Source organism: Polypterus senegalus, chromosome 7 (genome assembly GCF_016835505.1).
Source record: "Polypterus senegalus isolate Bchr_013 chromosome 7, ASM1683550v1, whole genome shotgun sequence".
Classification (NCBI taxonomy): domain Eukaryota; kingdom Metazoa; phylum Chordata; class Cladistia; order Polypteriformes; family Polypteridae; genus Polypterus; species Polypterus senegalus.
In genome coordinates this window covers 18,250,187-18,276,447 of record NC_053160.1, presented here as the reverse complement: position 1 = coordinate 18,276,447, position 26,261 = coordinate 18,250,187, and the positions used below count along the sequence as shown (strand labels likewise).

Here is a 26,261-nt window from a genome sequence, read left to right as displayed (position 1 = left end):
GATACCAAGTAGAGTGTACAGCCAAATTCTTGGTTAATTTTCTCTACCTGTCTAGTTTTACTTCAAGGTTGCACAGTTATTTTCATCATTAATGGGTAATTAATAAGAATATGTCTTGTAAAGTGTTACAAATTAATTGCAGTGTGCATCTACACACAAAGCAATTACAAAATCACTTTGTATAGCACCTTTTAGAGGTAACAAAGCACATCATAACTACAAACCACAGACTTGCTCAGGGTTGTGCAGAGAGTCCGTGGTGGGAATTGAACTTGCAAACTAAGCGTGAGCGTACAGAATATCGGCACAAAATCTGTGTCCAAATGAGCCAATGCTAGTTAATGTATCTGTTACAAATGAATGCATTTTTATTATAAACACTATTGAATGCTTTACAGTGTTAATGCATCGATCAATAAAATTTTTCAAAAGTACATACTTGAATTAAAAGAGATTACAATTTAATTGATCAATATTATAAAATGAGTAAACTGACTAATCAGAATTGTGTTATACAAAATAAGTAAACTGACTAATAAATTTGAGTCCTATTGTGTTACACTAAATAAAAGTGTCTTTTACCTTGTAGATGCTCCAGGCTTGTTCTGTCCAGCACTTGCCAGTCCCTTACGCTTTCCCACCCATTATCTCTGGTGACCCATTTCTAATACACCCACCTCACTTACCACATCATCCACCACACTTGCCTCCTGCCGGCCAATTTGTCCCCTTCCAGACACAGCAGTCTCGCTCGGTAAGTAACATGTTGTAATTTTTCAAAAGCTGGTGCTTCATATAGTGCTGTGCTACTTTATGAACAGTGTTACTGATAAATTGCACAAATTATGAAATGCAGCTTGCAAATTATTGTTGAATTTTTGTTAAGTTTGATTGGTACATGCTCAATCAAATATGAAATTTTCTGTTTAGTAGCATGGCATTATAGAAATTCTGTGTTCTTAAGAAATTACCTGTAAAATATCTTGAAGGTATTTTGAAATATATGGTTAATCATAGACCTCTTAAATTTTTCTCATACTTTTGCAGCAGTTCCTGAAACAAATTTGTCAAGTCTAGGCGCTTTAGGCAGTGTGAGGTGTTTTATGGTGGTTGAAGATTTGCATTAGTTTGAGTTGTTGTTAAAGGAAGTGTATTACAGAAGGTGAATACTGCTAATAAAATGTTCTTTTTATTTAATAGAAAAAATATTACATATCTGTCTTTATCCATGTCAAAAATTATTTAATCATAGAAATTACCCTATTGTTTTTAAAAGGGTCGATTTGTACAGGAGAAAAAATAAATATATATAGTACATTACACCCACACAGATACAGTATATCATTATTGTCTTACCTTGATCTTTAATTTTTGTGTGAAACAATGGTAATATAATTATTACACAAATAACATTCTCAAACCTGCATGATCCATTTTAGGGTTGCTGGGGGCTAGGGTCTCGGCCAGCAGTATCAGGCTCAACCAAGCAACAGCCCACTCACACATTTAATTCAGTTTATTTTTGTGTAGTGCTCTTTGTTGATTGCCGGGGCAGAGCGCTGTGACTAGTTCATAGGTAAATTGAAAATACAAACTTTACAAATCACTAATTACATAATGAGTACACATGAAAACACATTTGTTTAAATAGACAGGAACACAAATAATTAATTGAATTGCTAAAACTGTGGCCTGTGGGATATACTCTCATTCAGTGAAAATTTATTTTTTTGTAACCAAATATTTAACACAGCATGACCCTCCGTATTAGGAAATACTTGTAAACAAGGAAAAACACTTTTAGATTTAGCCATGCTTGAATGAGCAAAGGTATTTTAATGCCTTCATAAGTTAACTTCTCTTCCAGGTCAGATACTAGACTAACCTGTTCACAGTTAAATTCTCTGAAGAGACCTAGGGTTTGAAATGTTTTGTAGTGATGTTCCCTGCAGATACCTACAACTAAATGATAGTTGTGATTATCTCTTAAAAGATGTTTGATTAGGCTGCAGATACACTGACAAAGGTTATGTATTGAATGTCTGGTCAAAATGCAGTCTCCATATGCTTCTGTGTCCAACTTTTGAAAACTTCAACAGTTTTATGAACACTTGTTGAAGTTTGTAGGCCTGTCTTGAAATTGTGACAGTATTTTAGTGTATAGGCATGCATTTTCAAAATGCTTCTGCGTAATTTAGTATTTCAGTTAATTTGAAATAGGCACAGTAATTAAATTTGACAAAAATATGAATAATTGGGTTCTAACACTGCTTATACCAAAATATCCAATCCTACAATAAGTCTAAAATTTATAAATGTGCTGCTCATGCAGTTTAACACCAAATATTTACTGTCTTGCTTATTGTTACTGTCCTGTTCTCAGTCCTGTAAAGTTTACTGTGTATCATTTCTTTATTCCTTTATTAAGAGGCCTGCACAAAAGTTGCTGGTCCTGATTTTTATGTGTGTGTGAATATATATATATATATATATATATATATATATATAAATAAAACTACCCACTCTTCTGCCATATTTAAACTGCCAGTCAATTTAAAAAAAAAAAAATCTGAAATGTTTTGTGTTGTCAGTTCACTCTTTTCCTGTTTGTGCATGTTTAGCTAAAGTAAGGACACACCTGATTATTAGTGTCAATAGTTTATCATGCCATCATATATTTATTGAGAACACTTTCTTGTTCTAACTGTGACAAGACAAAAGTTTGTGTCATCTCAATGAAAGTAACATGAAAATCTGGCCTTCCATGTCTGTGCTATTTGTGCAGTCTCACAGAAACAACAGAAAATAATGTACTGATTCTCCTCAATAACTTCTATATGCACTGCTGTTTTACTTCTGTGTTACAAAAAATAAATATTTGGAAATAGTATGAACACTTAAAACTCTATATGATGAACAAGCTCCTGTAGTTTGATGATTGGTGACTTTATCATGAATAGTCTTCTGAAGTTGAGATATACCATTGCAGATATTACCATTATATATGAGCTCTGATATTATTTTTGGTACCAGTTCCCTGCTGCATTGTTAATCCTTAACTGTTTTTTCTTTAAAGAAATAGAAGGTGCTTGTAGTGACAAGTGATGGGAATTACTAGTCTCAAATTACATTGTAATATATCCTATTATTTAAAAATAAAAATGTTGATTTCAGAAAATTGATGGAAAGATGTTTACAGAAAAATATTTTATTAGTGTCTATCTGACAGATCCTGTTTCATTTTATTGTTTGGAATTACATTCTTGTGTTCTAGTGCTTTGCTCAGCACCTTTTGATATTATTTTATACAAGGCACTGTATAAAATTATTTTTAATAGTCAAATATAGTTACTGAATAAATATGTTCAGAAGAGTCATGAGTAGATAAATTATTTGTGTGTTAGTGTTTGTTTTACTGGAAAAACAAATGAAAATATTTGCAAATAATATAGTATATGCTAACTAGAAATGAATATCTAAAACTGAAAAATACAAAATGGAAAATGTTTAGGAAATTTCCCTGTTGTATAGTATACTGCTAAATGTTCCTTTCATCTGTGAAGTTTTTTTTTTTTTGGTTAATGTCATATTGCATAGATTCAGTCCAGGTTATTATATCTTTTTATGTAAAGATAGTCTTTAAAGCAATTTAAGATATTTTCTTTTTTTAAAAAAAATCCATAAAAATTGCTTCCCCTCAAAAAATTTAAGCTGTGAATTGATTTTATTTGGGCTATGATGATTTGGACTTGGTTACAAAAAAAAGAGCTCTTAATTCATGATATACTATAAAATTGCTGCAAGCTCTCGAGGAGTGCTCATGATCTGGCGTATGTGCTAATGGTGTAATTTGTGATCTCCTCCCACTGGTCAGAGTATTTATTCCAAGCCATATAGCAAAAGTATATGAATTATTAAGAAGCACGGATAAAAATATGCATTTTATTAGAGAGCTTTGTTCTCTTTCAGATGCTGTAAAAACTTGATGTGAACAGTTCTTGTGCTTTTTAAATTATTTCCTTCAGGTGAATTTGAAATACATTTCATAGAACTTTTCACATGTTTTCATTGTTACTCCTCTTAACAGCCACTACAAAGGATAGAAAACGAAGTGGAACTGCTTGGAGATCACCTCTCTGTGGGTCCAGGTTTCACATATCCTCCTTCTGCACATCATGCAACACTGCCACCTTCAGCACCTCTCCAGTTCCTATCCCACGAACCTCTCCACCAAGAGCTCTTTGGAGTAGTAAGTACTAAAGGCATATGTAACTTAATATTAAGTTAAATTGCCCAAACTAAGTGTGAAGTCAGTTGTCATTTATGGGTTAAAGTTTTCACCTCATTTTACAATTTGCTCAAGGCATCATCTGTGTGAAGTTTGTTCATTATCTCTGTGTCTTCGAGTTCTCAGGTATAATCCCAGATTAGGTTTATTGTCATCTATAAATTATTTGATTGTTGATTTTAGGCCAATGGGGATTTTGCCCCACCTTGTGAAACTGAAATTACTTTCACGTATGTATGATCATAAAAGATTAATAAGAATATTAGAATAAGTTTAAGCAATCATTTTCATTGACATTTTATTTTCAGTAATTGAGATCTGTTTTATTAATACTATCAATACCCAAACATCCATTGACATATTAATGACATTTAAACTCGTTAACAATCAGATTGTTTGTGATATTTCCATTTACAACAACTCTTCACAGCTTCTTTTGCAACAAGACTTTTTTTAAACCAAGTTTGTCCAGTCAGTTTTTCAAGTATTTTAACATTTGTGATATGAAACAGTTTCTTTTTGTGCATTAAAAGCATTTTAACTGCATTATAGTACTTAATACTTAATTGTCTTATTTCCATCCATTAGTTCATAATACCTTCAAAGGATCTTGCATATCTAACCAGATACTTGCTTTTACTCAAGGTTTGTCAGTTATACCTAAAACTGCACTCGTCTTATCTGTTTGGTAACATTTTAGCAGTTATGCTGACTAGTTTCCAAAGACAAAGGAAATTTTAACAAGCTGTTAAGATTTACTGTTTGCTTCTTCATCTTTAGCATCTCCGTTAGAGCAGTCAGTTTGAATCTGTCTGATTTAAAGTTGAATATACAATGAGAACATCTTCATCAAAGGCAAAAACTGTCATTTGAGTACGAAAGAACTGTTGTTTTCTTTACCTTAAACTGATGTTGGTATTGAGTTAACTCCAGACACACAATGTGGTATCGCTTTACTTTACAGATATGTTTTGTGCATCACTTCAACAATAAGTCTTTTCAATTTTTAAACGGTTATCTAGTATCATCATTTCTGCTTTTTAAAAATATTTTAGGGCAGTTTTTTTTCTACCTCATTTGTGTGCTCTTAGGTTCATCATTATGCTAAGATCAGGTTTTTAAATACTTCCCCGTCACCCTAAAATTATCATTCATCATCTGTTACTATTCAGTCCTAAACTGGAGATCCCTGGCCTGGTCCAGCTGCTCGGGTCCTGAGCAATGAGAGGATCCTGTGAGCCGGATCACCCTCAGGTAATCATACCACATCGCTGTAGTGCTATAATTGACACTTCCTCAAAATGCAGGTAATGTATCTCATTTGGGACTCCATGAGCAATCGCTCATTCAACACAAAGTCAAACCAGCAGTACCTGAAGAGACACAGTATCAAATGAGTCTAGTCTTCATCTCGGGTCACTGGATAGCATCCATCTCTTGCAACCATTTAGGAAACCTGGGCACCAGGACTCTAGGATGACAAAATTAGCTGGCATGTATACATATATTCAACAAAAAATGTCTCCTCTTCTTCTTTTTTGTTTTCAAAAATCATGTCACAAGGAAGGACACACTGCATTACAATTGGGCTTAAGGCTCTTGTCGTATTAATGATGATGCAGTTTATATCTACATGCTGAAACTGGGTCATAATAACTGTAGAGAAATATTAAAAAAAAAAAAAAGACCGCAAACCCAGGCTTGTACTAATAGGAGGTTTGTTCATTAACACTTTTCCTGCATTTCACACTTTTGTTTTTGTTTTTTTTTTTTTTTTTTAAATGAGTTCCTAGGAAAAAAATGCTAAGTATGACTCTACTGTATATACGTATATTCTAATTCATTTGTGAATGTAAATTACTTACACAATGAGTTTTAGTGCAGACTGAACCAGTCTTTTTTTTTTAGTTCGGCATTTCATCCAATATAAATAACTATTACCCTGGAAGAAAAGCCGTTACTAAATAGTAAGGGACAGTTTCAAAACTATATATATGATACAGCCTTAATTCCAGTTTCAGAAAAGCTGACATGTTCTCAGGATTTGCTAAACTTAAAACTAACCAATTTGGGTATCTGTTTGCAGCCTTATCCTCACTTGCTGCCTAGAAGAATTCCAAGTCGCAGATATCGTTCACAACAACCACTGCCACCAGCGCCTTATCATCCCAGCTTTTTGCCATACTTTCTGTAAGTTATTGATTAAAAGAATCCCTGCTCTTATTACAATTTGCATAGTTCTGTACTTCTAATTATATTCTTCATAGCTTCCTTTATATATTTTTTTTTTTGTAGAGTTGGAAGTATAAAATGATCTGAATACTATATTCTCTTCTCAAATATTTTGTATGTGTAAGATTGTGCAAAAAGAATAACTTGATCAGCAGTAGGATTACTTGAAAACCATAACTGACTTGAGGATAAGGAGAGTTTCCAGTAAATATGAAAGCCTCTTGTACCTCCTAGCTCTCCTTTTTCTACAACCTGGTCCTGTAGTCAGTGTTGTGTTTTGTTTATGTAGTTTTAATCTGGCGTATTCACTTTCAATAAAAGCTGATGTGCTTAACTATAGATGCAAACTCTACTGTTCCACTACAGTAGAATTTACACCTTCATGTGGTACCATTCTTGCAGTGCACTAGTGTGACTGTGAATGCCTAAGTTCTTTGTGCATTTGTAAGGTGGAATGGGTGATAACTAAATTACTAAAGTGTTCAAATAAATCACATATATAGGCTGTAAAAAGTGAAATTATTTGTCCTTTTCATGTAGCATTAAACTCCCACAATCCCCTCACACAGTATGGAACCAAGGCTATATGTGTGCTGACAGCATTTGCCTGGTTTTTCACTGCCTGCACAGCATTAATATTTTAAGGCCTGCTTCCTTAGCCCTTGTTTTACTCTAGAACCACTTTAATTAAAATGCAAGTCTTCTGCATTTGCAGTTTGTCCTAGTAAATTATATTTTTTTCATTTTATCTCTGCATTTTTGTAATTTTTGTTGTTTAGATTATAACAAACAGTATTTTTCATAGATTACTCCCTCAAAATGCTACCACACTCAACCCTCAGATTGTTGCTGCTCATGCTGGTGCATCTTCTTGGAGAGGTCATTCTGTATTTGTCCAGAATGCTGTTCACAATGATACTACTTCACAGATATTTTCATACTTGTGTATCCACTCATGATCATACTATCTTAGATGACTGTCTAATCTCATATTTATTTTTAACCTTCAGACCACGTTGCCCACTTTAATATTGTAAACACCAAATCCATGCCCAGTGTTTGAACAAGATCACCCAGCAGCAGTGCTGCACCAAATGACACCCACTGTAATACCATACGTTTAGTTAGGAAGAAAACATTAAGTTTAACATGTCACACCAACAAAGTATAATGTGCCAAAGAGATTTTGCAGGTATAAATACTTTTATTGGAATGCAGTTTCAGTGATCTACTCTCAAGACACTTGCCACTGAATTCCTACTAGGTATAGAAAATAAATACATTTAAGGTTTTTATTTTAATACTATATACTTGTATTTATATTTAAAGTTGTATCTTTAAACATATGTATTGATAGCCTTGTATATTTAGGAATGCTATATATGAGACAGCAACTTTACAACCATGTTACAGGATCTGTCGCTTTATTCTGTGTTAATTAAACATACATTTTGTTGTTTATATTGGTTAATGGTGCCATCTAGTGACATTTGACAATATTTTTTGTGGTGATTTCTGTTCTTCATTTCTAAGATATATAGAGTTAAAATAATTCAATATGAACTTTATGCAATCTTGGTATATCTGTCTTTCTTTATCAGCTTTTCTTTATCACACCTAACTTGCCTATCCTTACCTATCAATTTCCAGTTTCTTCACAAGAAATTTCATGAAAGACTAGACCTTGTGACAGATGTAATTTGTCCAGCGTATTCTGGGACTATCCAGACTCTTGTTTTCTTTTTTTTTTTAAATAGTGCCCACACTTTCGTATTAGTCCTGAGGTCCTTTCTCTTTGTTGATTGGTTATATTAAAGCAAGGCTCATTCAAAATGACCCAGTGCATTTAAATTTTCATAAATCATTTCTTGTCAGAACCGATTTATTTAACCACACCAGTGACATCAAAAACAGAAATGGATTTGGTCTCCTCAAGTGCTTACAATGCTTCCCCCTTCAAAAAGAGGTTTGCCCTAGTTTAAGTCTTTCAAAAGTGTATTTTTGACAATATCCGTGAAAACAGTTCGGACAATAGCTGTCACTTGGACTACACCTTGATCTCCTGCTTTACACTGTGTGCACAATTATTAGGCAAGTGAGTATTTTGACCATATCATCATTTTTAATGCGTATATTCCAACTCCAAGCTGTATTAACTTGAATGCTTATTGGATTTAAGCACGTCGGGTGATGTGTATTTGTGTAATGAGGGAGGGTGTGGCCTAAGGAGATCAACACCCTATATCAAGGTGTGCAGAATTATTAGGCAGCTAGTTTTCCTCAGGCAAAATGGGCCAAAAAAGAGATTTAACTGACTCTGAAAAGTCAAAAATTGTAAAAAGTCTTTCAGAGGGATGCAGCACTTTTGGAATTGCTAAGATATTGGTGTGTGATCACAGAACCATCAAACATTTTGTTGCAAATAGTCAACAGGGTCGCAAGAAACGTGTTGAGAACAAAAGACGCAAATTAGCTGCCAAAGATTTGAGAAGAATCAAACGTGAAGCTACCAGGAACCCATTATCTTCCAGTACTTTCATATTCCAGAGCTGCAACCTACCTGGAGTGCCCAGAAGTACAAGGTGTTCAGTGCTCAAAGACATGGCCAAGGTAAGGAGGGCTGAAACCCAACCACCACTGAACAAGAAACATAAGTTGAAACGTCAAAACTGGGCCAAGAAATATCTGAAGACAGATTTTTTTCAAATGTTTTATGGACCGATGAGATGAGAGTGACTCTTGATGGACCAGATGGATGGACCTGTGGATCAGTAATGGGCAGAGAGCTCCACTCCAACGTGGAGGTGGGGTACTGGTATGAGCTGGTATTTTTAAAGATGAGCTAGTTGGACCTTTTGCATTGAAGATGAACTCAAAATTAACTCCCAAACCTACTGCCAGTTTTTCAAGACACTTTCTTCAAACAGTGATACAGGAAAAGGACCATGATTTTTATGCAGGCCAATGCTCCATCACTTGCATTGAAGTTCTCCACTGCATGGCCAGCCAGTAAAGGCCTTAAAGATGAAGGAATAATGACATGGCCCCCCTTCCTCATCTGACCTAAACCCTATCGAGAACTTGTGGGCACTTCTTAAACGCTAGATTTACGGGGAGAAAAACAATACACCTCTCTGAAGAGTGTCTGGGAGGCTGTAGTCACTGCTCCACAAAAATCTGATCGTCAACAGATCAAGAAGCTGACAGACTCCATGAATGGAAAGGCTTATGACTGTTATTGGAAAGAAGGGTGGCTATATTGGTCATTCATTGATTGATTTTTTTTGAAATGTCAGAGATGTTTATTTGTAAATTTTGAGGTGTTTGTTTATTATTCTCACTATAACAGATGAAAATAAACAAGTGAGATGGGAAAATTTTCATTTTTCCTTTAGTTGCATAATAAATCTGCACACTAATATTTGCCTAATAATTGTGCACACATATGTATTCCCCTGATGATGTTCACACTCACATTTCCGTTGTGCAACATTCAGGTTTCAGGTTTATTAACATTTTGGATTGACTGATAGCACTGTGTTTGTTCCATATTAAAATGAATCCTCAAAAATACAACTTGCCTAATAATTCTGCACTCCCTGTAGTTGTATCTCCTATACCACCCACTTAGATCCATTTTTAATGTGACTGTTTGGATCACCATACTGTACATGTCCACCAGTGAGACATAACACACATTAGACGCTTTTTAGTCTTGAACATTGCTCATTTAAAATTAACGCAAGAGGCTTCCTATAAAATGGAGGAAGCAAGAGCTGATCTTATTCTAAACCAAGGCATCCGTTGCCCATTTTACAGGATATCCTCATTAGCCATTTGGATCCACTGACTATGTTCAACATTGTGCATGTGAGCTCACTCAACACTGTAATCATCAGCTGATGCTTTACTGTTTGTCTCCACTTAAACTTCTAGAGTATGCATAACATGTCTAATTCATCCAATATACTCTTGTACCAATTATAATTATAGACAATATTGTTTGAATGTATAGTTTATGCACATTGTACGTCTCCCACAGAAATCTAATAATAATAATTTAAATTCATTTTCATCAAGTAAGTTCTTTCTCCTAATCCTGACCTTCCAAGTATCTCTTTTTGTCTCAAGAGAGGACAACAAAATTTGTAACTGGTATTTTGTCATGTATCAGATATTCTTAAAACACAATTACTCTGAACAGCAGTTTGATGTATAGTATATGCACAAAGAACAGACTTAATTTCTTCTGTATTGAGCTTCTATCTAATAGAAAACCTTCTTTTATCCACCAGTACAGACTTGAGCTACATATAGTTAGGGCCTTGTGAGTATTTCTACACTTGCACATTAGAGAAAAGTCAATGTTGAATGTGTGATCTGGAGCCAGAGCAACCCATGAGTGCAGTCTTTTTAGTCCAGCTTTATCTAGCTAGAAGATTTCATGTTCAAGGCTAAGCTCTTGCTCTGAGGATAATCTAGTAATTAGGTATATTCCAGAAAACGTTGCAAGGCCTAGTTCTGAGATTGAGTCTTTTTGAGAGATGTGCATTATTTCAAGCAGAAAATCTTATTTGTTGTGTGTCCCTTCCTTTTAGAGTAATTTACCCGAGTTTAAGTCACTTTGTAGTACTATTCTGCTAGCAGGGTAGCTCTGTGCACTTGGACACAGGAGCCACTCCACCACTATCGGGTCACACATCTAGGAGAGGTGGTGTGTGTGATCAGTCTGAATAGAAGGTTACCATTTCTAAACATGCCCAGCTCTTGAGCAAAAGACAAGGACCTTGTTCTTTTTTAGCTTGCTTTTTTCAGCAAGTTTAAAATGAAACAACTCTGAAATGATTAAAGCATTTATCTGGGTGTGTCAAAGGAATTAATATTATGGAAGAAGTTTTTAGACATGTCCAATCCTTTTGATGCCACTTGTTAAAATCACAGTTCCGTGAATTTCTTTAACAATATCAGTTGTGAGAATTGATTGAAAGCATTGATGGTTTTTTTTTTTTTATAGTTTTCCATTGAATCAGTAACTAAAGAGCTTTGGAGATTTAAAGTATGGGATGAAAAACACAAAGAACTTAACCCAGTTCTCAAGTATGTTCACCCTGAGGTTCAACATTCTAGTATGTGGTCTGGTAATTTTGTGGAGAGACATCCTCATATGTAATTTAAGTCAGCTAAATACAACTGTATTTGATTAAAAGTATGGTCTGTCACTTGATGTCAGCATTTTCAGTTCCACCTTTGTTCCTTTATTTGTTCTTTCTGGAATTTATTTTCCCTTATCAGCTGTTATTTTCTTGAATCAGTTCCTTCTATCTTCATTTTCTGTGTCCAAGTGTTTTATCTGTCATGTGTTAATATGGAAGTATTAGAAACTGAAAGAGCAGTCTAAAATAAGAAAGCAGCCTGTAATACTGTAATGTGCACTAATCAAAATATGTTGTGTAAAAATGCACACCATGTACTAAACAATTCATAGATGGCAAGAATATATCAAAATATTTTTTTCTGTGGGAATTGTTTTTCTAAAAAAGATATCCAAAATGTGACCAATATCATATTAATTCTATTTTTTATAGTTTAAATTAACTTTGACATTTCCAAATGTAGTATTTTATGATGAATTACAATAATAGAACTAGCCTCTTGTCATTTAAATACAGAATTATTAACTTGGTGTAATTAACTGTTGCCCACCGTTTTTATTTTCATTTTGTTAAAATCAACAGCTCAATGCTTCCAGTGCAACCCACTGTGGGACCAGCTTTCAGTTTAGAACTTGCAGACGTTGATGATGGAGAGGTTGAAAACTATGAGGTAAAGGTGTTTTGTTTCTAACAGTGTAATAGAAAAAGTTTTATTTTTCATGTTGCACTTTTTAAATTTTTCTTTGATATACAGTTGCATCAGTTTTTAAACCTCAAAACTGGAAAATGTACTTGTCTTAATAGTTTTGGGAAATATAATAAATCGTTATGGTTTGGGATTGTGGTAGTGGTAAGTTTAATACTCAAAATATATTTTAATGATTCTGAACCTCTAGCTGACAAGCAGTTGTATGTGATGAGATGTTTAGCTGTTGCTACCTTAAAAGTATAGAATAACTATTACATAGAGACATTCATCAGGTCACTTTTCTCCTACCTTATCACAACTGTTGAGTTCAACTACTAGAGTGCACTAATGCATTTGTTAGCTTCACGGTCTTCTTCATTCAAAAAATTTTTCCTTGAGATACAGTACTTGACTTCTACCATTCACCTGAGTAGAGGAAGTCAGTTTTTTCTGGAAAAAGACAGCCTCTTCAAATATGAAGGTGCACTTTTTCAGTACAACTGTATTTTACAGAATAATTGCTAATATATGCTAAAAATAATCTGATGCCTGTCCTTTGCTTTACACAGAAAATATGTATTTTTTATCATGGTTATTACAATTGCTGTTAGCATTTATTATTACTTATGGCCAGAATGGAATGCTTGATGTATTTATATAATATTTTTGCTCTAGGCACTTCTAAACTTGGCTGAGCGACTTGGAGAAGCAAAACCCAGGGGTTTGATGAAAGCAGACATTGAACAACTTCCATCATACAGATTCAATCCAAACAATCACCAGTCTGAACAGACATTGTGAGTATTTGTTCAATGTATGTTTTATTTCAAATTGGTGGTCATTTCATAAAAATGAACACTTGCACAAAACCATGTTTTTCTGTATTTTGCTCTTCATTTCACAGATTTTATCAAATGATTAAGAAAAGATCTATTCTGACTTTGGTATCGCTGGGCAGTTTATTTTTATCTTGCTACTAATTAAGCCATTATATTTTAAATGAACGAAGAAAAATATTTGTAGTTGAATAATCTTCATGTTTAGAATAAGTAGGTAAACAGTGTCTATCAAAAGTCTACGAGTCATTGAAGAGTCTGCTGTAGTTGGCACAAAAGCTGAAAGTAAGACAAATCAGGTTAGATGCAGTGTGATACTTAATATGTAATTTTGGTAACTAGTGACTATCCAAATTCTGATCCAGTTAACTTTCTCTGTATATTGCTTTGTTCTTCTTTTAATTATACACTTACTGAATATAGTATTTCCTGATATTAATGGCTCGTTCAGTGAAGTGACAATAAAAAAGTTTGACTCTACAACTTCGTTTTAACACCACTCAAAGTAAATGGTGAATGTACTAATGCAGTATTAATTTTGCTGTCTAGATGTTTATCAGTGAATAGATTGTCCCATGCCAGCCAGTACCATTACTGTGTAATTCAGTCTTGATATGGTACTAGTACTTGACCCAGCATGCCATACCTTTTTTTTTTTTTCCTTTAGCAATATCTTGTAAACAGCAGTATTTAATAGACAAATGCGCAGATGAATCATTAAATATGGAATTTATGTAACAGATACTGCAGCTGTGTATATTACACTCTCCACATATAAGAGTAATTTCCCAGGGGCACTTGACATAAACTGAACTAATTCTTTACAGTCCTATGTTTTTTTTGTTTTTTTTTTAATAGTTTCATAAGATGCATCACAGCGGGTCAAACTAGTAAAAATACAAGAAAATTCTGCATTTGTAAATACACAAGTGATCTGAAATTCAGGATATACGGAAAAAACTGCATTATATATTTACCAATTATTCATTTTCTTTTTTTGAAACCTTTGCATAATACATTTTTACTTTTAATCACAGATATTTGTAAGTGTGGTAAATCAACAGTTTAGTAGAGCAAGTAGATTCATTTAAAAATCTAGTCAATAACAGAAAATGTGGAGATTATTTAAGATTGACTGCTTCAATTTAGCGTTTTAAAGTAGCATTGCACAGTTATACAAGCTTGGTTATTCAGATGATGCGTTCATAGCTGGAATATTTGTGACTCTGAAATAGTCAGTTAATTTTAGGCTAATGAGGGAAATCTTTTATAGGTAGGTCACCTGCAGTTGTGCTAAGCAGGCTGCTGATGCTTCTTCCTAGCAGAAACTCTGAATGTTATCTCTCCATAACCTGTGCAGGCTTGAACTAGATTACCATGTTTACTTTTTTCATACAAAATAACATGTTTATACATGATATAACGTCTCTTGTGACAGTTCAAAATCTTGCAGCTATTAATTTTTATGTTTGAAAAATCATTTTTATGGAACCAGGGACGACATCTTTTAGCAGTGTCAAATGTTATAAAGTATCGACTTATTTATAATTATACATATGAACAGTTAACAGTTATCAGGCAAAAAACTGCATTAGCATTTTCATTTGTGGAAAGCCAATATATGGACACTTTACAATGTTTCAGAATATTTGTGTTTTTCTTTATCTTACTAAATTAATTTACTTCTAATTTATAGATGTGTTGTTTGCATGTGCGATTTTGAATCCCGGCAACTACTTAGAGTCTTACCTTGCAACCACGAATTCCATGCCAAGTGTGTTGACAAATGGCTCAAAGTAAGTAAAATGATTTTTTTTTTTTTTTTGTGTGTGTGTGTGTACTTTTTTGCATTAGTAATGCAATCATCCATTCTAGCCTTGAAAGTTTCTTCTTTTGTCTCCTTATTTTATGTCTACTATAAACACTGAATGTGTTACTGTAAGGTTGTAATTTTTGGATAGTCTATTGATCCAGATAAAGAAGCTTGCTATAAATTATCTTGTATATAAATGTCTGTGCGTGGAAGTGTGTGTGTCTGTCCAGCTTGGAAGTGAGAGGTGGAATCGGGGTAAGGGCTCCACCTCCGAGGAAGCAGATGGGGCCAGCACGTCAGCAAAAACGAAACCTCAGAAAAAAGACGTCACTTAGCCACTAACATCGGCAAAACAGTATCCCTTTTACTTTTCCTCCCGCCACTAATACACAAGCGAGCAAGCAAGTCAGCCAAACGAAATCTCAGAAGAAAAACAGATGCTTAGCCGCTAATACACAAACGATGCAAGCACGTCGGCAAATACAAAACCTCCTAGGAGAGAGGATTCCCAGAGTAGTTCGTTTCAATTACTTGACATCTCTACATTTCAATTTTTTTTTTTGACGATTTCATTAGTTTCTAGGACCCCGTGCACTGGCTTACTTTCACCTTAATTCTTCAATCACACATTATTTGTGTAATTTCCTCTCATTGTTCAATCTGCACTGCACTCTGTGGGTTATCTCTTCATCTAATTGTCCATCTTGGGCCACCACTTATCCTAGATATTTAAATTTATCCACTCATTTCAATAGCTCTTCCTGCAGGCTGAATTCTGATAATCATTAAATCTCATATATTCCCTCAGGGGTGAGGGTTGATATGTTTTCAATCTTATTTTTGTAAACATTGGTCTAGTTGTATGGAATGATTACAATAAAATCAGTAAAATTTATATTAAAAAAATAAATGTCATATATTTTTTTTCCAATTTACCTCTAATCATCTATCCTCCGAAGTCCTTCTCTATTCTTCAGACTTTCCACTTTTTTTTGTACTACACAACACAGTGTCATCAGGAAAAAAAACATCTTTTATCCCATGACTCAACTATCAAAAAGGTAAGGACTTGAAGATCCCTGGTGCCGACCTACTCTAACTGGGATCTTGTTTGTTACCTGAACACTGCTTTTAACTTGACTCTTCACTTCTTCATAAATACTCTGGACAATCCTCACATACTTATTTCTCGTGCACCTCCAGTCCTCATGATGTGGAGCTCTGTCATAAGCCTTCTCCAAATCGGTAAACACTACTTCTGTACTTTCTGTTTTTCTTGGTGCTTCTCAATGAAGGGTATCAATGCATCAGTTGTTCCTTTTTGTGACATAAAACCAAACTGCTTCTCTCCTAAGTCTTCTCAACACTTCCCCAACATTTGATTGTGTGTGACATCAGTTTATTCCTCTGCAGTTTCAAATGTCCTGAAAATCGTGCTTCTCCTTATAATTGGGTACGATCACACTGTTCCTCCACTCTTCCAGTATTCTCTCCTGCTCATAGATCTTCTGCATTAGGTCCCACAACGCACATCTACTCTATCTTCTCCTAAACACTTCCACACTTCTGCTCTGTATTTCTTCTGGTCCTTTTGCTTTCCATTTTTATTCTTATCAGTGCCTCCTTTACTTCCTTATTCTTAGTACTAGCCCTTCAACTGGGACTTCCATCCCCAAATGCTAACTGTGGATTTTCTTCTTTCAAGAGTTTTTAAAGTACGATTTCCATCTATTTATGATCTCATCATGTTTACTCAACACCACACCTAACTCATCTTTCATGTGCTTTATCTGACTAAAATCCATTCCAGCCTTGTTCTAGTAAATCATTGAGTAAACTATTTCTACAGCTGTAAATACTGTATAAGAAAACAATTGTACCATTAAGGTCTGAATATCACTTTCACTGATAGTTTGGTGATTGCTGGTTAACACTCTGGACATCAAGCCACAAGGCTGCTAGTTTAATCCCCCAACACTTATTCACTTTCTTATCCTGAGTGACCTAATATTAATTGATCTAACTGTATACATTTGGAAAGTTATTTACTCTGTACACATAAACAGCTTTAGGAAAGGCACTGTTTACAAAATATTTTTTGCTTATCTTTATATGTGATTACTAAGCGTAATAAGACATGCATTTCCAATGTACTGTGAGTGACACTGTCATTTGTCATTTGTTTCAGTATAAACATCTGTACAGTTAGAAAAATGTAATATTTTAAATATTTTAAATATGTTGAATTTAAATTTCAATTACATTATTTTGCTTCCAAGCTTTAAGTTGGTGAAGTTGTTAGCACTACAGTCTCCCAGCCTCAAAGCCTATGGTTCAGAGGATGTCTTTAATGTAGTTTACAAGATAGCATGCGTTTTCTCTGGATATTCCTTTTATCCCACATTCCAATGATTTGCATGTTAGGTTGATTACAACCTCTAAACTGGCCTAGTATGAATGTAAATGTTAGTGTGAACTGTGATAGATTCGTACTTCATCAGATGTTAGTTCCTGCTTTCTTTCCTGTCCTGTTGTGATAGGCTCCAGCTCCTTGCAGCTCTGAAATAAATAAAAAAATGTAGATTTATTAAACAAATGAATGTCCTCGAACTGCTGATTTTATTTTGTACACAGTGCTAGCTTATGCCACTTCAAAAATACTGAGAAATTAGTTATTTTTGAGTTTGTGATTGTTTTCTGTGTTTATTCTTTTTGTAAATAGCATTTTATACTACTTGCTCAACCTATCTTATTGACTTGTGAGTAAAATTGAGTGAACATTTTTACTACAAATGTGCTTGGTCCTCAAAGTAGTTTGATCTGGACATCTAAAAATGCTGTCAAATATTAAAAGAGAAAGCATCATGGTGAGCAGGGCTGTGGAGAGGTAGATAAATGCTCCGACTCCTCAGTTTCTAAATCTTCTGACTCGGACTCCCCGACTCCTCTGTATGTATATACTATGCTAATGTATTTTCTACATCCATTGAAGGAAAGGAAGGCAACATACATGTCATTTCACCACAGAACTACTGGCTAGGAAGCCAACACTCTACTATAATGCCAGATTAAAGACAAACGCAATGAAAACAAGGTTTTGTTTATTTATTTTTTTTTAAACAAGTGTCTGGATAGTAATAGCAGGCATAAAAATCAGGAACAGGAAATGTATTGGTTCAAAAATACAAACCATATTCTTTGGTAGTTTTAACTTTTAAAACAAAAAAAAGCTTAACTATATGAACTAAAAACAATATCTGGAAAACCTATATTAAACTTGGAATACAGTTATAGTTAAAGGAAAGGAAATAAATATGGCAGCCTCCATATTCCTCTGACCTCGGGTTCCCTTTAAATGCAATCTAAAATCAGTGTAGAGTTCTAAGAAACAGAATTGCTTCAGCCAGATCCTCTTTCATAGAGGCTCTTAAATCTGATTTGATTATTTTCAGAGCTGAAAATAATCTTTCAACACTGACTTGAGTGGGTGGCATTGCCGTTACAATTCTAGCCACATCACCAATGATCTCTGGATACACAAGGATGGCTTCTTCAACACTAAGTTTTGATTAGCGATCATACTTTTCAACTTTCTTTAGTTCTTTAAAAAACTCCTGCCGGAATTTCTTTATTTGGACATTGACTGGTTCTTTATTGCTTATGCGACGTCGCTTTCCTTTTCCTTCCATTTTGTCCAAGAAGGAATCAAAGTCTAACTCTTCATTTGAAGAGGATGATCCTGAGTTACCACTAGTGCTTTAAACTACCTCCTGTGGAGGTATTTCAGGTAGTACACTTATACAAGTGTCTCTAGTCCTGCAAAAAACATTTACCTAATTATCAGCGAGAGTTAAGGCCCCCAAATACACAGCGATCCGTGGCCGATTTTGCCACCAACCGATGTGCATGTACAATCGCGGCAATTGATTGGTGGCCGCAGATTGCGGGTGTCCACATGGACGGGCAGATCCAGCTTGCCGAAAATCTTGACCACCGCCCCCATCCAAAGTAATGTGATGCCTCTGTCTGCTGCAGTGGCTGTCTCCTCTGTCAGCCAGCCGGAAGTTTAGTGCATTGTGTCACTCACCGGCCAGCTGATCAGCAGAACGAGCCTCTGCTGGAGACAGGTAGGGAGATCTGTGTTCTCGGCTCCTTCGGCCCCTTCAGGGGAGCCGACGGAGCTGAGAACACACCAGATGATTTTTCAGGCCTTTGACGCGTGATGACTCGTTGAACGGCCGAAAAATCGGCAGTGCATCTGTAAATGTATGGGGGGCTTTAGGCTAGGTTCACAGTTCCCTGTAACAGTGGAACATGACACAATGGAAAACTGTGCCGCACCTTACCTGTGCATTACACCTTACCTGTGCATTACATCCCATATAGTGACGCATACAGTCAATGAAAAGCATGCTTCATGGTTACTTGACATGTTCGTTTTGTGGTAACATTATGCACTGCATGCATTGGGCTTTATTCTTACAGCAGAGAAGTAGTTCATTATGACTGTTTGTGAATTGGGACATTTCAACTTACTTTTTTAATTCCCATTTAAATTTAGTAGGAGTCGGTTAACTTTTTGCCGACTCCAGGTACCCAAAATTGTCTCCGACTCAGACTACACAGCCCTGATGGTGAGACCGTGGTTAGTGCTACTATCTCGTACTTCCAGGATTCAGATCTCTCACCTGGTCATTGTTGGTGTATAGAGACTGCACTCTCTCTCTTCTTGGGTATTCCATTTTTCCATCTCACTTCCCCAAAGACTCCATGTTCGATTGAATGGCAGTTCCAAATTGGCTCCATGTGAGTTGGAACATGAGTGTTCCAAGCTTTTTCTTGGCTTGCATCCAGTGTTGCCAAAATTGGCTGTTGGCCCCCAGTGACTCTGAATTGGATTATCAGGTTTAAGAATATTATGTTAAGTTGTTAAAAACAAAAATATTTAATACTAATTTAGTCCTATATTTGTCTTTAGAACAGCAAAACAGTATCAAGGCATGAACTCAGAAAGAATTCAGAGATTTGCAGAATGGATGCTGGCCAATATACACTCTGGTGTATATCTAGTAGTTTATACCAGTTATGTGCTGATGGGTTTGTTCTGATTAGCTTATTCTGTGAAATCTCACAGATGCTTACTTGGATTGCATCTAATGGCTGTATTAAGCTCAATTTACTGCCATGGTCCTGGGTCCATTTCTAGGGATTCCCTAACAATTGTCCTGGAGTTCTTTTGTGTTGTGCAACCTTATGGTCTTGCTTTTCATTAATAGCAATGGAACTCTAGTGGGTCATAAGCTGATAAACCTCATTTATGATAAAGTACAAGGGTGATCTTCCTAATCGCACTTACACTCTGGTGTTTGCTGGATGAACTTGGCTGTCTGTTGCTACACTTAAATTTTGTTAATCTGTATTAATGCCTTTCATCAATAGACTGTTCCCTAACACAGGTCTGCTGTTCACTGAATATTTTATTTTTAGGACCTTTTGACATTGTCATTTGTGAAAGCCCCAGCATAATTGCTATTTCTGATACATTCATGCTGACACACAAAACACCTATACCATTCTGTGTTTAAATCTTGTGTATGTTTGTTACAAATAGGCGGTGTGTAAAAGCAATATGTACAAGAGGCTGGTGCTCATCTAGCATGGAACTTTGAGAATTAAAATTCTATACCATCTGCCTCCTTATAATATTTAGTTTATTTATATCAACTGTTTGTATTTTTTCATGTGCTACGTGTTTGGCCCAGTGAGAGTATACAACATTCCATATCTCATTTTTAATTTAGCTTCCTGCATTTAAACAATGGGAAATGAAACTCAAAACAGCAGTAAGAATGATTGAAAGTATGGCAAGGTGGGTCTTAATAGATGCTCCAGGGCCTTTTCAGTTACTCTGTGTGAAATATGCCAAAAACAGCAGTCACTGGGGAGACGCATACTGGTTTATGAGATAGGCATCATCAGTAACTGGTTACATCAGGAAATGTGTTGATAATTCTTGTACCCTTCAGAGAAATATGGATACTATTTTGATCAGAAACCATCTATAAACAGCACTCCTGTACCCTGCTTATAGGCCATGATTCATTGTTTTAATTTGGCATCCTGAATTAACATGGGAAAGGTGCTATATAAATTTATTATTATTAAGGTATACATATATTTGAATACAATAACGGCAAATTCTCCTGCCCAATAACTGCTGATAGGTACCTTGCCCGATGTGGTTAACATCATCAATATTCGTATTGAACCCAACCACACAATGAACCATCAGAGCTACACCAGGGGCCTTGTGCATAATGCCATGCATAGAATTCACAGTAAAACATGGCGTACAGACAAAAACAGAAATGTGCGTATGCACAAAAAAAATTAAGATGCATAACGTACACCAACTTCCACTTTCTCCCTCATGATAAATTCTGGTCAACTTGAAAAGTAACGCTCATGCACGCACCTGTCGCTCCACCCTGACTCCTCCCAGAATTACACCTCTTTGAATATGCAAATCAATATAAATATATTTTTTGATGTTGGTTTTGTTTATTGCAATTGCTTTCTTTGGTAATCTGTGCATTAGGCAATATTTACCGTGCACTGCGTTACTGCTCCATTTTTACTGTTTTTCATAAGCAAACAGAATAATCTACCCTAAACTGTACCTTTGCCAACTCGGTTTTAATCAGTTTTTCTTTTTTTGGTTTTTAATCTGTGCTCCTTGTATTTACAATTTGTTTTATAAATTTTCATTTTAAGAGCAAGAAACTGCAGCTAGCTTCTAAATACTTCTATTTTAGTCATGTATCTAAAATATTTGGAAGTGATTCCTCAAGGTTTATGGAAGGTGAAAGTTTTAACTTTCTCTAGGTTTTTTAATCCCTCATCTGTTACTGTGGGGGTGGGGGTTGATTTGTTTTGAACCTATTTTTGTAAAACTTAATATATTTGTATGGAATGTTATTTGATTTTAATAAAACCAATAAAGTATAAATAAAATTTGGAAGTGATTACTCAACTTAAGTTGTATGGAAGGTGAAAGTTGAAACTTTTTCGATGCTTTTTAATCCCTGATCTGTTACTGTTTTAATGCAAGTATCTATTTTCTTTCCCACAGGCAAACCGAACATGTCCAATTTGCAGAGCTGATGCTTCCGAAGTACATCGTGATTCAGAATGACCAATATTGTAGCACACGTTCTAGATAGAAGATATAACTATCTCTACACAAAATGTGTAACAGAACTTTTTGATTTTACCTTGCAATGCCCTGTATATTTGTTTGGTTTTATTAGTGGCTTCCAGCCTTCTCTTTTACAAAAAAAAGGTCGGTGGACCTTCCTTTGCACTGTGTGGTTTGAATCAGTTATTAAGCTTATATATTATAGTCTTCACAATTATGGATTTGTTCTACTAACTGTGTGATTGGAACTCCAAAGATTTTTGTTCGTTTGTTCTTTTTTTAAATTTTTTTTTTTTGGCTTAACTTGTACGTGTGCACTAACATTCCCTGGTTTTTGTGTGAGCATTCCAAGTTTTGAGTATTGCTTTAATGGTTACTACATATGTAATCTTTAAGCAAGTGCTTTTACATTTGAAAATGTTTTAAAAAGGAAAAATATAAGAAAGAGGTAGCCCCCCATCATAAAACAATCTACCTTACATAAAACCTTTGAATACTGTGAGCTAGAGTGGTCACTGTGTGTGTGTATGTTTGTCTAAGTGTGTAAAGAGTGAGTGTGCAATTGTAACCACATGTACTTGTGTATATGTGCGTAAACGGGTTTGTGCTTGCAGGAATGAGTGCAATTGGTACGTTTTATATACCAGCATGTCCTAAGGCCGTTGTGGTTGTATTGTATGCATATGTGCGATATTATGCTGCAGTGTGATATTTTGTGTGTTATTTATACAGTACTCGTACTGTACCCTGTTTTCAGTTCTTTTTCCTTTATTTTCTACTGAATACATAAGGTGCATCAGTATCAAATCCCATATAGTGGCAGAGGGATAATCTGTATTGCTAATCATTATTGTTGAAATGTGATTTTATTGTTTTGAAAAGTGGACTTTCCTCCCTCATAAATAAAACTGCCGTTTTTAAAAAAGATTCCTCGATTTTATATGTTCACATGTCCTAATATACTCTAACAGAAATGGCTATTGGCATTCTTTTCGCACAAAAATAACAAAAGATAGTCTTGTGCCTAAACCATTAAAGTTTTTTTTTTTTTTTTTCTTCTTCTTCTTTAAGTAGGTTTTTTTTTTTTTTTAAGCATGCCATAAAATAATCTTATCTGCGTATCCATTTTGGATTACACTTATTTAAAATTGTTTACACTACTGTCCTCTGCTTGAAACAAAGCTATATATAACAAATATAAGCAGAAATAAGGAAGCTTGATTGTAAATCAGATTAGGAAAGTGTAGACTAGGCAGTGTTCTCAGTTAAACATTTATGGCTTATATTCTGAATATAAACATAATAAGGATTTTGTTGATTTTTATGTTTATGTCTGAATTTACCACAATACTTTTGTTTTATTTACACGAACTGACTTTCTGCTGCAGAAATAATTTGTGCTGAAGATTTGATTGACCCCTCCGCTATATAGTAGACATTTTAATTATATAGATATAACACACACCACTGTGCAAGTATTGCTGCTTGTATACAATATATACCATGCATTTACTAAACATGCTTGTGTTAATAATGCATGATGTTCCTTATTGCTGCTTAGGCCATTTATCTTTTGTTCTTTTATAAGTTAGATATCAGATTTATTTTTCACAGTAATTAACTGCCATGTTGCCAGAGTCCCCAACATCTTCACCTCCATGTACTGAAAGATAACCCAGTGAGCTCATGTTGTGACTTGATAATCTGACATCTAGAGTATTAATTCAGTATCTTGTCCCAATATGTAAAACAATATTAGAAAGCTTGGATTTGCATTTATGCAGGTATCAGCCAATGCCTTTTTATTATGTGGACATTGGTAAATGTGCAATTTGTTGGCTGAGTAATGCACTATTCGAGTAATTCAGATGTCTTACTTCTGGATTTATAAACAGCTGGAGATGCAATGCTTTTTCATCTTGAGACATGTGTTGGTCACTTTCATATATGTATTCAGGATAGATATTGTTTTTTACAGTTTTCCATTAATAACAGAAAAGAATTAGCAAGATTTATTTTCACATGGAAAACATGCATTCAATTTGTAAATCTATATTAGTGCTTGTGTTAATAAGTTACATACTCCCATATATGCATGCATTTTGTTTTTTAGTAGTTCATTAGAGGTGGTGGTGATATGGCAAAGTATGATTGTAATGAACAGCCAAGCAAGTAATTTTATAAAACATATGGTTTGGCTGTGAATATTAGGTTGAAGACATACATTGGTAAAAAGAGTTATGTTGTGTTGTCGATGTATAGTGTGTGTCCAAGCTAGTTGGAAATGTATGTTCTTATGCTGTTCATAGTGTGCTTTAAATCACTGAAAAAAATACTAATCATCAGATTAACAAGTCTCAGATGGAGAATCTGCACTTTAAAAGCCATAATAATTGAGCTATGAATAGAATTGGGTCTTGTTTGTGTTTTGTTTTGTTTTGCTTTGCTAGGGGGAAAATATTAGATATGTAAGAACAATGCATAACAAGACTCTGGCATTTATGTTCAGGTGGGCTGATGCATCTTGGCAGTGTTAAATGTTATCTTGTTGTTAGTCTAAAACAAAACTCACAATTTTATTAAGACTTTACAAATGGAGCTTCCTGATACAGAATTTAAAGCATTTCTATGCTTTAAGTATAAAACTGACTTAAATTCTTTGCCTTTTGAGGTAACGGGAGAAGAGATGGTGATTATTGCACTTGTCATTTTAACCACTTTGGAATTCCTGTCTCTGTAGATAACCAGGCTTACAGTCTTTACTGTGTTACATTAGTGTTTACCATTTTGAAGCATACTGTTAAAATTTGACAAAACTCCATTGAAATAGACTCAAAAAGTTAGGATAATTTGGATGCAAAATGTCTTCTGACTTGGGTAAAGAAAAGAGACATAAGCTTGTGCAGTGCATAAAGCAGTTGAATTGGAAAGAGTTTTGCATTAGCTGATTGAGCAGATCAGCTGATTTATTGATTTGTGCATCTCCCGTGACCTCTTTCGATTTCTGTTTCTTCCCACTTGTATTCAAAATTGCTAACTTGGCCTAAAGACACCCCACATTTTTCTTAGAAAGTTAATTTAAGAACTTTACTCCCACTTTTTTTTATTACTATTAACATAACACTTTGAAATTGTTATGTTTAAAATTATATCTGATGTTTGTACTGTTAGTCATATTTAAAAAGTGATATATATATATATATATATATAAGAAAATACATATATATTTTCTTTTAACCATGACTCTGGCATCTTTAGTCTGTTTTGGGTGGGTTATCTTAAAGCCTATGTAAAAGTTAGCGATTTTATTCTTCTGGGTAAATTTGCAGTTACCTCATTATTTTTATTATGTGATTGAAAATTTGTCAAAGAAGTTTGAAAGAACCTGTTGTATCTGTTTTGTCAACATCTGCATTCATTTCTTATACACTATTGTATCATTAACATGATGTAGTTTCAAACGTATTATATCTGTAACCAAATCATTTGAAGGCTTGGTAAATTTCTAGCAAAATTTGTACATTTTTTATGAGAGTTATTAGTAATGCTTTACTAAGTAGTTCAACGAATTTTTATTTTTAATCCCTGTGCCCAAATTTTGAATTTGAGAGGGTTATTCATTAATAAATGTAAGACGTTTACCTCTGCTTGATATGTTTCACTTTTTTTCTACAGCAGAAATGCAATATACACATTAAATATATTTGGTGAAACTTGTTCCCAGTACATCCTTCAAAAGATAAGCGGTAATAAGACAATAAATCGGTGCATGGTACAGTGCGAGTTGTTTTGCCCTGTTGTATTGTTTTTGCATTGTCTGTATAAGAAAATTGTTTAATTAGCTTAATGCACCTTAAACATCCTCCATTTACTTAATGTATATTGTAATGCTAACTGTTAACCTGACTAGGTTTTTTCATTATAGTTAATTCATTTTTCACTATTCAGTTAATGGTCTTTTGTGAACAAATGATTCAATATTCAAAGAAACAAAGCTATAAAACTGGCGTATGTTGTACATCATGATCCTCCTATCTTCACTGAGCTGACAAT

The 26,261-nt window shown here is 34.6% G+C and overlaps 1 protein-coding gene across 2 annotated transcripts in view; it reads left to right on the top strand.

The window, feature by feature from the left end:
• LOC120532363 (E3 ubiquitin-protein ligase RNF38-like) overlaps positions 1–25,858 on the top strand; it is a 236,923-nt gene extending 211,065 nt beyond the window's left edge. For both annotated transcript variants that reach the window (XM_039758287.1, XM_039758286.1), the window contains 7 exons: positions 590–754; positions 4,088–4,249; positions 6,375–6,478; positions 12,256–12,343; positions 13,037–13,158; positions 14,894–14,993; positions 22,143–25,858. In XM_039758287.1, the coding sequence (XP_039614221.1) occupies positions 590–754; positions 4,088–4,249; positions 6,375–6,478; positions 12,256–12,343; positions 13,037–13,158; positions 14,894–14,993; positions 22,143–22,205 (804 nt within the window). In that variant the 3' untranslated portion in view covers positions 22,206–25,858. The remainder of the gene's footprint in view (positions 1–589; positions 755–4,087; positions 4,250–6,374; positions 6,479–12,255; positions 12,344–13,036; positions 13,159–14,893; positions 14,994–22,142) is intronic.
• The last annotated feature ends 403 nt before the right edge of the window (positions 25,859–26,261 follow it).